The 16440-nt window shown below is 41.4% G+C and overlaps 1 protein-coding gene across 6 annotated transcripts in view; it reads right to left on the bottom strand.

Moving 5' to 3' along the window:
- PSEN1 (presenilin 1) overlaps positions 1 to 16440 on the bottom strand; it is a 70600-nt gene extending 54160 nt beyond the window's left edge. For 2 of the 6 annotated variants that reach the window (XM_055538571.1, XM_055538575.1), the window contains exons 1-3: positions 16283 to 16440; positions 8678 to 8759; positions 8445 to 8584 (exon numbers count right to left, since the gene is read on the bottom strand). In XM_055538571.1, the coding sequence (XP_055394546.1) occupies positions 8445 to 8531 (87 nt within the window). In that variant the 5' untranslated portion in view covers positions 8532 to 8584; positions 8678 to 8759; positions 16283 to 16440. Of the gene's footprint in view, positions 1 to 8444; positions 8585 to 8677; positions 8760 to 9339; positions 9359 to 14012; positions 14034 to 16282 lie in introns of those variants that run through there. The other 4 variants (XM_055538574.1, XM_055538576.1, XM_055538573.1 and 1 more) reach the window with 3 other exon arrangements.

The raw sequence follows: 16440 nt of genomic DNA, 5'->3' as shown, positions 1-16440 counted from the left end.
GATAATAATTGCTAAGATTTATTGACTATGAATGCGTGAGACACTCTGTTAAGCAGCTCAGGTGAGTCATCTATTTAATCCTTATAAAACTGAGTTAATATTCTAAACTTCATTTAACAGATAAAGAAACTGATGCTTAGGCAGATCAAATAGTTTGCCAAAGATCCCACAGCTAAGAGGTTCCAGAGCTGAGATTCTACTTCAGATAGTTTAGTCAAAAGATACTACTATTCTCCATTACCTTATAATATTGACTAGGTAAACCATAAGACAGATTATCTCAAAATTCTCAGTTATAAGTAATATTTCAAAGAATATTCTCATCTATATTTCCTGGTACTTTTATGGAAATGTTTTTATAGGATAAATTTCAAGAAGTGGTCATACTTGGTCAAAAGGTACATGCATCTATTTATTTATTTATTTGGCCATACCTCAAGACATGTGGAATCTCCCCTACCCGGGACGAAATCCATGTCCCTGCAGTGGAAGCTCAGAGTCTTAACCACTGGAGTGCCAGGGAAGTCTAGTGTATGCATTTTTAGAGTTAACTGCCAGATAATCTCCAAAAGGCATGTGCATGTAGCAGACTCTTTGACAGCCTGCTTCCAAATTAAGACAAACTTTTAACACCTATGAACATCAAATGAAGAGTGCCTATTTCCCCATATCTTCAGTAGCAGTAAGAATCAAGCCTTGCTCACTGAAAGGCAAAAGACAAAGGTTTTCATTTCTATGTCTCTGATGACTAGTAAGGTTGATCAACTAGTCTTTTCATGTATTTATTACCATTTATATTTCTTTTTCTTCCTCATACATGCATACTGCTCATCAGTTCAGTTCAGTCGCTCAGTCGTGTTCAACTCTTTGCGACCCCATGGACTGCAGCACGCCAGGCTTCCCTGTTCTTCACCAACTTCTGAAGCCTACTCAAACTCATGTCCATCAAGTCGGTGATGCCATCCATCTCATCCTCTATCATCCCCTTCTCCTCCTGCCTTCAATCTTTCCCAGCATCAGGGTCTTTTCCAATGAGTCAGAGCTATTCGCATCAGGTGGTCAAAGTATTGGAGTCAGGATCAGTCCTTCCAATGAATATTCAGGACTGATCTCCTTTAGGATGGACTGGTTGGATCTCCTTGCAGTCCAAGGGACTCTCAAGAGTCTTCTTCAACACCACAGTTCAAAAGCATCAATTCTTCAGTGCTCGGCTTTCTTTATAGTCCAACTCTCACATCCATACATGACTATTAGAAAAATCATAGCTTTGACTAGACGGACCTTTGTTGACAAAGTAATGTCTTTGCTTTTTAATATGCTGTCTAGGTTGGTCATAGCTTTTCTTCCAAGGAGTAAGCATCTTTTAATTTCATGGCTGCAATCACCATCTGCTGCGATTTTGGAGCCCCCCAAAATAAAGTCTTTGTTTTCCTATCTATTTGCCATGAAGTGATGGGTCCAGATGCCGTGATCTTCGTTTTCTGAATGTTGAGTTTTAAGCCAACTTTTCCACTCTCCTCTTTCACCTTCATCAAGAGGCTCTTTAGTTCTTCGCTTTCTGCCATAAAGATGGTGTCATCTGCATATCTGAGGTTATTGATATTACTCCCAGGAATCTTGATTCCAGCTTGTGATTCATCCAGTCCAGCATTTCTCATAATATACTTAAGACCTTAATGCTGGGAGGGATTGGGGGCAGGAGGAGAAGGGGACAACAGAGGATGAGATGGCTGGATGGCATCACTGACCCGATGCACATGAGTTTGGGTGAACTCCGGGAGTTGGTGATGGACAGGGAGGCCTGGTGTGCTGCGATTCATGGGGTCACAAAGAGTCGGACATGACTGAGAGACTGAACTGAATTGAACTCTGCATATAAGTTAAATAAGCAGGGTGACAATATACAGCCCTGACATACTCCTTTCCCAATTTGGATCCAGTCTATTATTCCATGTCCAGTTCTAAGTGTTGCTTCTGACCTGCATATACATTTCTCAGGAAGCAGATCAGGTGGTCTGGTATTCCCATCTCTTTAAGAATTTCCACAAATTGTGATCCACATAGTCAAAGGCTTTGGTGTAGTCAATAAAGCAAAAGTAGGTATTTTTCTGCTCATACCTTTTAGTAATTTGTTTCTGAGTTATGTCCCTTTTAACTTCATAAGGATTCTTTATGTATTAAGATATATCTGTCACTAGGTATATAAGCCTTTGCCCAGTTTGTTTTTAGACTTTGTTCATGGCAGTTTTTGCCACACTGAAGCTTATTATTCTGTATTGCTGAATATGAACTTAGATTATTTAATAAGGAAAATTTAGTCTTACTTTTTTCATCCAATATTATTTCATGTATACATTCCCATGTATCAAGTCAAAGGCCTAAAAATTAACACTGTATTCCATTACGTTGATATATTTATAATCTTCACATTATTTACTTAACATACATATTTATTTATAAGAAAAATATGGGAGGGAGGTTCAAGAGGGAGGGGATGTACATATACTTATGGCTGAATCATGTTGTTGTATGGCAGAAACCAATACAACATTGTAAAGCAATTATCCTCCAATTAAAGGGCTTCCCTGGTAGTGCAGTGGATAAGAATTCACTTGCCAGTGCAGGAGACTCGGGTTCGATCCCCAATCTGGGAAGATCCCACATAGACGCAGAGCAACTAAGTCCACGAGCCAGAACTACTGCAGCCCGCATGCTGCGGGGCCGCACACCACAATTACTGAGTCCACACGCTGCAACTACTGAAATCCACGCACCTAGAGCCTGTGTTCTGCAACAAGAGAGGCCCCTCAGTGAGGAATCCGAGCACTGCAACTAGAGAGTAGCCCCTACTCACCACAGCTAAAGAAAAAGCCGGCACAGCAACAAAGACCCAGCACAGCCAAAAATAAATAAATAAATAAAATTATCTTAAAAAAATAAATTTAAAAAAAAGTACCAATAAGACTTTATAGAAATTGTTTGAAAGTTGTCTGTTGAAAGTGAAAGTCACTCAGTCGTGTCTGACTCTTTGCGACCCTGTGGACTATACAGTCCATTGAATTCTCCAGGCCAGAATACTGGAGTGCATAGCCTTTCCCTTCTCCAGGGGATCTTCCCAACCCAGGGATCGAACCCAGGTCTCCTGCATTGCAGGCGGATTCTTTACCAGCTGAATCACAAGGGAAGCCCAAGAATACTGGAGTGGGTGGCCTATCCCTTCTCCAGCGGCTCTTCCCGACCCAGGAATCAAACCAGGGTCTCCTGCACTGCAGGCAGATTCTTTACTAGCTGAGCTGTCAGGGAAGCCCTAGATGTTGTTTGGATTTCCACAATTAGAAATGTGAGGCTCCTAAGCCTGCACTGCAGAAAAAATGAGAAGAGTAGCTGAACTGAAGAACTGGCAAGTGAAGTGGAAAACTTGAAAATATTTATTAATCATACGCAATGTTTCCAACAGCATGCAGAATTCTATCCAGCACCTGCCCAAGCTTTGAGATTGCCCAGAGTTAGAGCTTTAACCAGTACTCCATCATCAAGGAAGGTTGTCATTTTCCTAAACAGTTGACATAACTGGTGAGAGATAATATTACACATTTATGGTGCTGTTGTGTATGGCTTGAACCTAGAGCTTTTTTTTGTTTTTTAAACAAACTATTAAGATCTGTGCTAAAGACCTCTGATTTTACTCTCATGCAAAAAACAAGCATGTTTCTCTGGAGGTCACCCCAAGATCTTAAGTTCTTTTTTCTCTTTACTTCATTTTGATATGAATGGGAGGGAAAACAAATTCATTACCATAAATAGTACAATAACATCATCATCCAAAGGCTGACTGATTAAGCCTGTGAACCTGATTTAGCTTAAATTTAGATCATTCCTTTCACTTATTTTTTCCTCCTCAAGGTCCCAAGTACTTAATCACCTTTAAACATCTTCCATGTCTGCATTCTGTTTAATTTCGTAAGATTTCTCATACTTTAAAAAAGTGACCCATCATCATCTAGAAAATGAGAGGGTTAGTTCTACCAGCTTATGATTTGCTAATAACTTAATAAAGTTCTCTGCATTTAGTCTTTTGAATTCGGAAAAGATACTGCAAATGACCTTGTTTATAAAGACCAGACACCTTTTAATGTTGTAAATTTAGCAGAGCTGAAGGTAACAATCTGCATGTATTCCTCTGCAATTACTTTACACAGAGAATTAGTACTGACCTTTCAATGAATTTCTACTTTAAGGATTCTTTTTTAGTTGGCAAATAACTGATTTTTTAATCCTATTCTAAATCAAAAAGGCTGTTGACAATTAATTGCCTTAAGGACTAGAAAATTTGGGTCAGAATAAACTAATGAGAATTAAAATACTGAATATTCAATTTATAAATCTAATTGTTTTTCTCTAAGGTCACCTTCCCTTTAAATCGTTATTCAAATATAGTGATTCTCAAATTATGGTCGCTGGACCAGAAGCATCGGTGGAATCTGGGAAGTAGACAGAAATGCAAATTCTCTGGCCCTATACCAGACCTACAAAATCAGGAATTCTGGGTTTCGGGCCAGAGAATTTGTTTTAACAATTCTTCCAGGGGACTCCAATTTGAAAATTACTGCTGTAACATATTTTAAAAGGCTTAGTTAACTATAAATGAATTTTAGACTTACTTTAAAAAAAAAATCACTTCTTTGTATCTCAGAAAAGCAAAAAGGCCTCAGCTAATCCACGATAAGGGATGTAAGTCTACGTCAAATCAAAACATGAACTCTACCCATCAAAATTCTGCACCAGAAAATAAAACTTTACAAATTAACAGGCAGTTCAGTGGTTAAGAATCCACTTACCAGCTTGGTCCAGGAAGATTCTACATGCCATGGGGCTGAGCCTGTGTGCCACAACTACTGAAACCCTCGCGCCTAGCTCCAAAGCAAGAGAAGCCACTGCAATGAGAAGCCTGAACATCACAATTAGAGAGTAGCCCCGTGCTCACCACAACTAGGGAAGTGCTCAGCAAACGAAGACCCAGTGCAGCCAAAATTAAATAGAAAACAAAGAACTTCAGTTATTTAACAGCTTACAAGCTTTGCCCTTCATCAAAAACACTTGAGTTATTTAGTCAATCTACCTTCCAGTCTCCAGTCCCTCTAGACGTGGCCAACCAACAGCAAAAACATGAGGTCCACTCTAGCTTCCAGTAGAGGTGGTGGGTAAACTAATGGAAAGCAGTTAACATTTTTGGTTGACACAGGACACGCATTCTTGAGACAGAAATAAATAAAATGGATTCTCCACTTGGTTCTCGTGACATGCCAAACTATCGTTTGACAGCTGTTCTACATAAAAACTGGAGCTCTGCCCCACATGGCGACAGCAGTGTGGATAATGACATGGTGTCGAGAGCAGTGATGTGATGGCCAAGGAGTGGCTCCAGAGAACAGGGCACCCAGGGCACCCTCTCACACAAAAGATGAAGTCTTTATGCAACTGAGACTCACTTTGGATTTCTATTTGCAGAAACAAAATTTTAAATTTTCTCTTGCTAATGTGAGAAAAAACCCAAAAACCTCTTTGTTCTTTGGCAGGGAGATTTGTACTGAACTGGTTTAGAGACACTTGGTGATTAAATTCGAAAGTCAGCTCAGAAACATGAATAAGGTTCCGCCTTTAGAGATTTTATAACCTAGTAGGGCTAACAAGCATAAAAAAGTCAAGTTTTCTAAAAACTGAAAAGGTGAAAACAATTTAACTCCTCTCATTTGTTACGAGCAGGAATTAAGATGTTTTATATGGGCTAGTTTTCTAGAATATGAAAGCTGGCTTAAAGTTTAAGTCCAAAAACTCAGTATTTTTACGAAACCTTTTTATAAAGCGTGGTAAACATTTCAGTCTTTTAAATGGAAACTGACAAACACAACTGAAGCTTTTATCAGTGGCAAGGACAGAATATAAATTCCAATTACCAAGACCTCAGGCTATCATGCTTTTCTGGTTTCTTTGACATCAGTTACTCTCATTTCCCCACTACTGTTCGTTCAGTCATTATGGGCACCTTGAAGGCTTTTGCTCCTTTCCACAGATATTCCCCACCTAGCATTTTCTCCTCTTGCGACCTTCCTTCAACATCCAAAAATTTTCCTCTTTAAAAATACTTTTCTTTTTAAATTATGAGATTCCTGTATTATTGAACATGTGGAAAAAACAAAGGGGAAAATCACCAAAATCACTCATCTTTTCCTTGTTGGGCTTTTATGGTATGGACATTAAAACAATAAATGGAACAGCTGAACACTAGCTGGACTACACAGACATTTCTAATATAGCTTACTTCAGTCTGTCTTTATAAGATATAGAAAAGTTTATTTTCATATTCAGGCCTGCTGAATATTTCTTTTAAACATTTTTTTTTTTGGCCATGCCATGCAGCACACGGATCCTAGTTCTCCAACCATGGATCAAACCCACACCCATTGCATTGGAAGTGCCTAGTCCTAATCAGTGGACCACCAGGGAAGTCCCTTTAAAGACTATTTTTAATTGAAAAACATACAATGATTTTCATTTTTAAAAGGAAAGGATAATTCACCTACTCACCTAGTCTGTAAGCAAGTTATTCATTCTCTTTCAGCTTCAAAAATATTTGTAAATGAATTTTCTTTTCCTTCTGTAATATCTAGTGTAAAATTGCGTGTTTGTGTACTCTAGAGTCGTATAGATAAGTACTTTAATAGAGCAGCTATTCAAAGGAGGGGAAGATAGAAGGAAAACTTGCTCATTTATGATAAATGTCCCTAAAATGCCAGGCCCTAAAGCTGCATGATGTTTGTGAGAGCACCGAGTATGAATCCAGCACACTGAAGACATTCAGTAGGCTGGTTTCAGCTCCTGAGGGCAGACGAGCGACCTTTAACTGGTTAGTTGTGGAATCTTTTGTTCAAAGGGATCCATGGAAGATCGGTATAAACAGATAAAACAGGAGCAGCTCTGGTTAAGGAAGAAGACCCAAGTCTGCAATTCCCACTTTTCTTCTCTCTTCTCTAACAGTTTGAAAATGAGTACAAAGTCTGCAGCATCCAAACTTACACAGCTGTACCCCAAGAACCTTCTAATGTAGCCCAGTCTAACTTTTTCAAAAGGCCATTCCTAGGGAACAGCAAAAAGGAGAAAGTCAAGCTGCTGACACACAGAAGTGGAGCAAGTGTGTTGTCAGAACACTCCTTATTAACCATCCACCCAGACACGAGGGGCAACAGTCCCTCTTCCATGCCATCAACCCCTCAGGTGTTCTCTTTCGAGCTTCCCTCGATATTCATTTTAAATTGATTTCACTTGTTTAAAATGCTCTAACAATACAGTGTGATCTGCTTCTGATATCCCCAGAGAGAACCTCCCTGTCGATTTATACTGAGGACAACTCGTCTTCCACTAGTGTTAGTTCTTCCATCAGTCATGACTTCCCAGTTGGCTCTACTCAAATCTTACTCATCCATGGAGGTTTACTTTGGGAAACCTTCCTCCCACATTTTGACCCTTAACTGAATTCTCAATCTCTGGCCACCCAGTGCTATAGTTCACCGCTCAGTCCATGAACTAACCCTCTGCAGATCTGGCTGATAGTCCTCCAGCCTCTGTGGCTGCTTTTAGTGACATGCACACACTAGCCCATGAGATAGTCCATGCTCTTTCAGACATACAGTACTTATGAGGAAGTTCCTCTTTCCTAATCCAGAACCTCTTTCCTTCCACCACTGGCTCCACCCTCTGGTTCACACAGAGGAAAGTTTGGCCCTGCTCCCCACCCCCTGCAGCCTGTACGGCTTACAGTTGGCCTTGTGTTTTTCCCCATTCTGGCTCCACCTCTAAAAGTAATACTGCCACCCCAGCCGTCTCATAGGCCATCTGTGGACTCTGCCTGCAACATGTAATGATTAGCTAGCAGAGGAACAGGCAGCTCTGGTCTGTGTGTGGAGCCGCCGAGTCTCTGTGTTCCATGCACAGATTACATCCCTTTCCTTCTTCTCTCCTTTGACCTCTCCCAGGACTGCTACACTCAGCCCTGTGTTCATCATTCTGTCAAGGAGCACTTACTGAGCACCGTCAAGAACCAGGCTGGCCAGGCACTGAAAAACTAAAAGCAAATAAAATGTACTCAGCCCACAGAAGAGTAAGAGCAAGCTAGGTAGAGTAATAAACAGCTGGGGAAGTTGGAGAAGGCGTCAGAAAGGGAGGTGATGTCTGAGCCAGGGAGGAACTGTATCAACAACCAAGACTCACGCAGCCTTGCGTCCCCTGCACCAAATGGGACAGTGCTTTCCCGTACTTGAAGTTCCGCAAATATGTAAATCTGGTAAAGCTGACAAAGCCTGCTCAGTCCTGTGCCTCTCCTGGAGGTGAGGGAGGGTGGTCAATGAATCCACCATCTGAAAGGGTAGTTGCAGAGGTTGACACTGTACCTGGCTACGTACAGTATTGCTCAGGTGGTTGTCCTCGGACATCTGTGCATTCTGGAAGTAGGACAAGGGTGCAGGTAACTCTGTCATTGGAGCAACTGTATAGATATACTTTTCCACAGAAAACAGAGCCTCTTGGGGTTCTGAAAAAGGGAAAAAGAAAACAATCTTTTGTGCATTACAATTATACTGTTATTCTGAAACACTTTCACAAATGACTTTTTGCAAAAACAAACCTTTCTTTCATGTGTTTTCCTCCAGGCCACGCTTTCTAAGGACCTCACAGGCTGCTGTCACTTGCTGGCTCCTGGATTAGGTCTGGAACAGATTTTACTGGGTTACCAAGAGTTGGTTAAGTTCTAATAAATCCATTCACACCAATTAAACACTTAAAAGACTAATTTGTAAACCGGAAATGCATTACTATGCCAAGACCTTCAGTTGACAAACTTTTGTCAGCTCAAGTTACTTCTTGGTAATGAGTAGATCTACTTGAGAAACCAAATATTTTCGATCACTATCATATCTAATGATTTCAGATCTAAAGCAAAGGGTGCTAAATGATTTTAAAGAATGTTCTTGTCAATGTTCCTTTTGCGATCCACCTTAATTTATATCACCATAAAATTATGTTTTGTGTTTTTAATTTCTTTTTATCATCTCATTTTTTCCTTTACCACAATGCTCCAAGGCAGAAGAACTAGATAATATATTTATTTTACAAAAACAGAACGGGACCCAAGTTCAGTGACTTGCTTAAAAGCATTCAACTGGGCAGACCAAGACCAAAACCACAGACTCCTGACCCCCAGCCCCTCCTCTGCCTCCTCGCACAGCCTTGCTCACACACATTACTCCATCTCCCAGACCTCACCCTCCCATGTGCCTGTCTAGGTACCTGAATGTCCACTGGCCAATTCCTTAGGACTTCAAACTTTGCTTTTTCATTGAAAGTCTTCAGAAATACAGAAGAAAAAAATGGTTTGCATACCTAAGCAATACTCTAATTCATTTAAAGTGTCTAAAATATTACCATATACATACTTAAATGAAAGCACGTTGTCAATGTTGTTTCATTTCAGGATCTTCTATCCTCTAAATATTATTCTGCTTTCTTATTCTAATGATTTTTTTCATAAAAAACCACATAAAACAACTTTTTCCTCTAGTAAAGGTATTGACTTTCAATTAACCCTTATCACCTATATTTGGATCGTTTAAATCATGACAAATTCATAATCAAGGTATGCTTTCCTTTCTATCCCATGTATTTTTGGGGGGCCATGCCATGAGGCATTGGAGTCTTAATACTCCCACCAGGAATCAAAACCATGCCGCCTGCAGTGAAGGCACAACTACTTAACCACGGGACCACCAGGGAAGTCCCTATCCTACATGCTTTTAAATACTGTGCCCACTTTTCGCCTCCCGTCCAACTTACTATGTGCCCATAGTAAGCTGGCGTGAGATCAAAAGGTTGCAAATTAATATTAACTAAAAAAGATATAATTATATAGTGAGACAGTTCTGTTTAAAATATATAATATTAATTTGTTTTAAAAAGAAAATGAAAAAAAGAAAAAAAATAAATAAAAAGAAAATGAATAAATAAAATTATTTAAAAAATAAAATGAATTAAAATTAACAGCAGACTCAATGGCTACTTTTATGGGAATTGATCACCAGAAGGGGGTACACAGGAAGCTTCTGGAGTTATTGGTAATGTTTTGTTTCTTGATCTGGGTGCTAGTTACACAGAGGTGTCAATCTGAAAATTCTCTGATCTGTGCACATTCCTATATACTTCTATTTAAAAAGTCAAATAGATTTTTGAAGGTGTATACCTATATTTAGGGTTTGACAACATGTATGCTAGCTTACCCAAAAGGGAGGTGGATTCCAGCAGAACAGTTATATTCTCAAAGTATTGAAAGCAAATGTTCTGACCTATGCTTCTAGATTTTTAAAAGTTGACTAATTGAGAAGCGAAAGGCAAATAAGAAAGAAAAAGATACACCCAACTGAATGCAGAGTTCTGGAGAATAGCAAGAAGAGATAAGGTGGCCTTCTTAAACAAACAAGACAAATAAATAAGAGGAAAACAGTAGAACAGCAAAGACTAGAGATCTTGTCAAGAAAATTGGAGATATCAAAGGAACATTTCATGCAAGGATGGGCATGAAAAAGGACAAAAAAGACCTAACAGAAGCAGAAGAGATTAAGAAGAGATGGCAAGAATACACAGAAACATTATACAAGAAAGGTCTTAATGATCCAGAAAACCATGATGATGTGGTCACTCACCAAGAGCCAGACACCCTGGAGTGTGAAGTCAAGTGGGCCGTAGGAAGCATTACTATGAACAAAGCTAGTGGAGGTGATGGAATTCCAGGTGAGCTATTTAAAATCCTAAAAGATGATGCTGTGAAAGTGCTGCAGTCAATATGCCAGCAAATTTGGAAAACCCAGCAGTAGCCACAGGACTGGAAAAGGTGTCTTCATTCATATTAGGTATTATAAGTAATCTAGAGATAATTTAAAGTATACAGGAGGATGTGTATAGATTATATGCAAATATTATGCCATTTTATATAAAGGACTTCAGCATCCAAGGATTCTGTTAGCCATGGGGTGGGGCTTGGTGGGAGTCCTGAAAGCACTTGTCCTCCATCCCTGCCCCCCACCAAAGGACAACTGTATTTAAGACACATCTGTATTTACATGTAAAACACTAAGGCTAAGGAAAGGTGAAAGAATCTGCCCGTGTACAATTACAGGGCAAGTAACAGCAATTCCAGAAACCAAATATTCTGACACCCACCCAGCCCAGGTCCTTTGCCAGTTCACCTGAAGAAAGCTCATGCCTCCACCGATGCATTAAAGATCACAGTGCTGCAGGGTGACCCTTCCTGGAAGAACTACCCGTTATATGGAGTTCAGTAGGAAGTGGAGGGGAAAAGGCAATGGCACCCCACTCCAATACTCTTGCCTGGAAAATCCCATGGACAGAGGAGCCTGGTGAGCTGTAGTCCATGGGGTAGCTAAAAGTCGGACACAAATGAGCGACTTCACTTTCCCTTTTCACTTTCATGCATTGGAGAAGGAAATGGCAACCCACTCCAGTGTTCTTGCCTGGAGAATCCCAGGGACGGCGGAGCCTGGTGGGCTGCCGTCTATGGGGTTGCACAGAGTCAGACACGACTGAAGCGACTTAGCAGCAGCAGCAGCAGGAAGTGGAGGTAGGCAACAGGGCTAGCAAGTCAGGCTTAGAGAACAATCAAACATTGTTGGTACGAAGGGGCAGGCAAAGCTAGATTTGATTCAGGGCCAGTAACAGCTGAAAACAATTGATGACTGCATGGAGAAGGCCAATGACCCACTGTCCCAGCAGCGTGGCAAAAAGACACTACTGGACCTTATAACATTACGAACAGTGCCCTGAGAACAAGAAAAGACAGTTGTTGGGAAGTGAGGATCTTTCACATGACCTGAATTGCAGAGGGAGTGGGATGTAAGTAGATTTTGGTGTTTTCTCTCTGGCCATCTGCTAAAGATTTTCTGAGGCTGATAAAGCACAACTCTTGAATTCACTGCTATTCATTTCCTTTTTCTCAAAACACTTGCTCAATCAGATAAAAGGAAAAAGAAATCCTTTTCTGATGGGCAGCTGTAATTTCTTTCTATTATATACAAAGACTAAAAGCCCCAGGAGAATACAGATAATCTTGAAGTTTTGATGTGCTGAACAGAAAAATCTATCTAACCAGAAAACCTTCTATCCATCAGCACTTTAAAAAGTATCACAGAAAAAATAAATAAATAAATAAAAAGTATCACAGGACCAATGCTTGAAATCCCCAAAAGAAGCTTATTAAAAATTCATTTAGGGACATACCAACAGAAAAGTATGTTTCTGTCTCTCACTACATCCCAAGGTAACAAACTAAAATTAATAATTTAAAATTAATCTAAAACGTCAGGAATACAGCCTAGAAAGACTCTCAATTTTAAGAGATTAGGGAGCAAACAATCTCCCCAGTCCCACAAGAGGCTTTGTGAAGGTGACAGGCCCTCAAAAGAGCAAACACAGTGATACATCCAATTTGGTGATTTTTCCCCCCGCTTCCTTCCTTCCCACTCTACTGTGAACCATTTGTGGTAGATTAGATTATTATTTAGCATATATTCACTCCCTCCCCCAACATGCCCAAGAAAGGATGCTGAGCTTGGTTCCGTGAGTTGCTTTGGCCTCAAGGTGAGTGCAGTCTACTACCCACTCCATGCCTTTGGGCTCAACACAACAACTTCCTTTGGTCATGGGATCTTGGCAGATGCAGCACAAACAGTTAAAACTGTGCTTGTGCAGGGGGCCCTGTCTTCCGGTACTTCTGCCGTCCCCTCAACAACTTATTTGGGTAGCCACTGCCCCTTCAGCCTGGGGCCCAGCAGAAGAAGGGCAAAGCAGAACTACCCTAGCTGTCACCTTTAAGAAGAGTGAGAGCTAACGCTCTAAGGCACTGAGTTTGGGGGAGGTCTACTATGTAGAGTTATCATGGTTGTCTTTAAATTATAATGGTTATGTGGGCTCAGAAGGTGCAATAAAAAATGAACGAAGACATAAACGTAAAATCTTTTATCTGAAACCCTTAGGACTAAACAGGTTTAGAATTTATATATTTTTTTGGATTTTGTAAAGTTCAAAGTGAAAGTTGCTCAGAAGTGTCTGACTCTTTGCGACCCCATGGACTATACAGTCCATGGAATCCTCCAGGCCAGAATACTGGAGTGGGTAGCCTTTCCCTTCTTCAGGGGATCTTCCCAATCCAGGGATCGAACCCAGGTCTCCCGCACTGCAACAGGAGGCAAATGCCATGTTTTATAATGCTCCCCCAGGGTATTAGATAGAGCCACAAAATCAAACACACTAATAAACATGTAGTGAAATATATAAGAAGTCCTAAATTACATAGAGAGGTTCAGGTTAGAGTTTGCCGTCAAATGATTTAGGAGCTTTTGGATTTGAGAACTGTGGATATGGGACCATGGTCCTGTATTATTACTTATATAGTTAAAGAGATTCATTTCCTCTCAAATTTCATTTCAGTAACTCTACATGGAAGATGTAATTACAATGAGTCATTGTGGAAAATCTGTTGTGGAAATGGCAGAACACAACTAATCTTTAACAAAGAAAAGGACTATTCACAGTTAATTTGTAAATCATTGACTATTCTCAGCAATGCTTATTAATGTTTGCTTAGATCACCTTAAGGAACTGTACAAGGCATAGTCAAACACGAATACCCTTTAATCAACAAACACTTGTTGGGATTCTTCTACACAACCACACACTGTGGTAGGTACGAGGGGTGCTAGTGCATCCGATGATGCTTCTGGTCACCTAAGGTGCTTACTGTCTAGAGGGGAAGACAGAGAAGAATGTTTTTACATTAACAACATGTTGAAATAAAATTATTTAGCTGTACTGAGTTATATAAAATACATTATTCAAATTAACTTCACCTATTTCTATCTTTAAAAAATTTGCTCATCAGAAAACTTAAAACTGACCTTTGTAGCTCTCACGTGATGTTTCTATTGGACAGTGCCTCTAAAGCTTCAGTTCTTTCTCCGACAAACAGGCTTAATACTGAAAATCCCTGACAACCTTTTCCTTCCTGAAGCTTCCCTCCCTTCCTCAGTTTAGTGACACTGCATCGTGGAGGTTCTCCTCCCACCACTCATTCCCCTCAGATGGCTCCTTATCCTCTTCCACCATCTCATTATAAGTGTTCCTAGGCTCTGCCTGGGCCTCCTTGTCCCCCTCCTTTTCTCAGGCTTCTCCTCCACTGTTCCAAAATCAACTGGTAAGGCTACTTAAGGCTACTTATGTTTACAGCTCCAGGCCTGTCCACGGGATATTTCAACTACTGGCACTTGAAAAGTGATACTTCCAAACCGATTTCTCCTCTTCTGGACTCTCTTTTGCTCCTAGCTTTCTTATTCCTATGATTGTTTCCCCCATTTTCTAAACAAAGCCTCCTAGTCAACTTCATGTTTCACTCCTTGCTTCTCGATTGGCCAGTCATATCCTTTTCATAGTTTTCCTCCTTTCTAAGTCTCTGTCACCACCAAAGGCCAAATTTTCATTATATCCCACCTGGTTCATGCAAAAGTCACCTCAAATCTCTCACTCATTCTAGACCTTACGTACCTAAGGCAAAGTTCTTGTCACAAAACTTTTTAAGAGCAAAGCTCAAAACACCTTCCAAATCTGCCTGGAACTGATCACACAAAGGAGAGGCACTATTAATTTTTCAGAATACATCCAAAAGAAACAAGTCTCTCCCTGAAATCTGAGGTAAAGCAGTGGGAGAGCAGAAGCAGAAGGAACCTAGATCCCTTTGTGAGGGAGGGGAAGGGGACCACAAAAGCCTTGCTGACAGACAAACTTTCTATCTTTCCCTCTGGAATGATTCTCAGAGACCAACTCCAATCCTCCGGTTCTCCCCAAATGGAAATTCACGCAGCAGGCTAGGGCCAGAGGCAGCCACTAACTTAAAATTCAGCACCACACCATATTCACTCAGAGGAAAGTATGCCCAGAGTTGTGATACCCATTTACCCAAGGAAGATGAACCGACGAATGTAAAAACAGATGATAGATGCCGCTTCTATCATCTACTTTTCTCTGGAGAGAGGAGGGAGGAAATCCATGCATTCAATAAATAAGCTTCTTTTTCATTGTTAAGGGCTTGTTAATAAATGGAGGTGGGAGGGGGTTTACGTTGGCAGAACTCTGTAAATGAGTAAAAGGAGAATTGAAACTGGCTTTGGCAGGTGACTGAATCAGCCAAATGCAATCGGCTCCCAATCTCGTTCCTGTTTTTATCCTCCTTCATAAGAGTGATTTAAAGTGCACACTGGGTACCGGACGCTTCGGATCCAGAGTGCCGCTCTTCGTAGTACACCCTCTGATATAATGCCCTCCTCAATTCAACTCCGAGGGTGAAAACTTTCCATGGTGCAACATAACTCAAGTAACAAGATGCCTTTAACCAGATGTAATCTCCACTTGCCTCAAACTTGAGAGAATATTTATGACTTTTACAACGTGCTCTGCAATATAGTGATTTGCCTGCCATTCTTATCTCCCATAGTAAACCTTGAACGCTTTATTCCTCTTCTCCAAAGCAGGCAAACAACCCTTGTAAAATCATTAAGTTGACTTTTCTACCAGAGAAGCAGATACTTATGTGAAAGGAATCTGCGGGATCAAAAAGCCAAGTATCTAAAATACAGGCAAAGCACTGGACATATAAGCCTCGCGACAGTCCAAATTAAGGCAAAAGCATCAGACCCCGGTGTTTTCCGCTTCGAACTGAGACAGAAGGAAATTAGCCGAGTGCCATTCGCTTCCCCTGGACAAGGACACACTCAGAGGACGAGGCGTGGAGTTTCACCAGTTGCTCAACAAGACCCAGCGCAAGGCGCTTCCTCTTTTCTCTCGCTCCAACTCCAGGCAAGACGGTCAATCCCTGGCCAAAGCACCTGCGCCCAGCTGTCTTCGGGAAACCAGCACTTCCATACCAAGGCTGAGGCGGACTCTCTTCAACCGGACTGCGCTCCGCGCCCGGCGCCCGAGAAACGGGCCGCCCCTCCTGGTTCCCCACATGAGGTTCCTCGGTCCCCGCCCGACCGCGCCCCGCGCCTCATCCTCGAGGACACCGGCTCCGTGGCCCGGACGGCGACAAAGGGCCCGACCCTGCCCGCAGCCACCCGTACTGGCACCGGATGTGAGGCGCGTTCCTGTCACCCCCAACTCCCCTTCGGGCACCTACCCTTTCCTCACCGCCACCACCACCGGCCTCTAGCAGCGGAGGTTCCTTCCCGAGCATCCGCTATTTTGTTTCCGATGTGAAATCGCGGCCTTTGGTGCTGATGACCCAGGCCCCACCCAAAAGGCTTCACCGGTGTCGTCACTTCCGGCCCGGGCGTC

Source organism: Bubalus kerabau, chromosome 10, assembly GCF_029407905.1.
Source record: "Bubalus kerabau isolate K-KA32 ecotype Philippines breed swamp buffalo chromosome 10, PCC_UOA_SB_1v2, whole genome shotgun sequence".
In the NCBI taxonomy this organism is placed as follows: domain Eukaryota; kingdom Metazoa; phylum Chordata; class Mammalia; order Artiodactyla; family Bovidae; genus Bubalus; species Bubalus kerabau.
The sequence above is the reverse complement of the archived record's forward strand: the minus strand, read 5'-3'. Positions and strand labels throughout refer to the sequence as shown.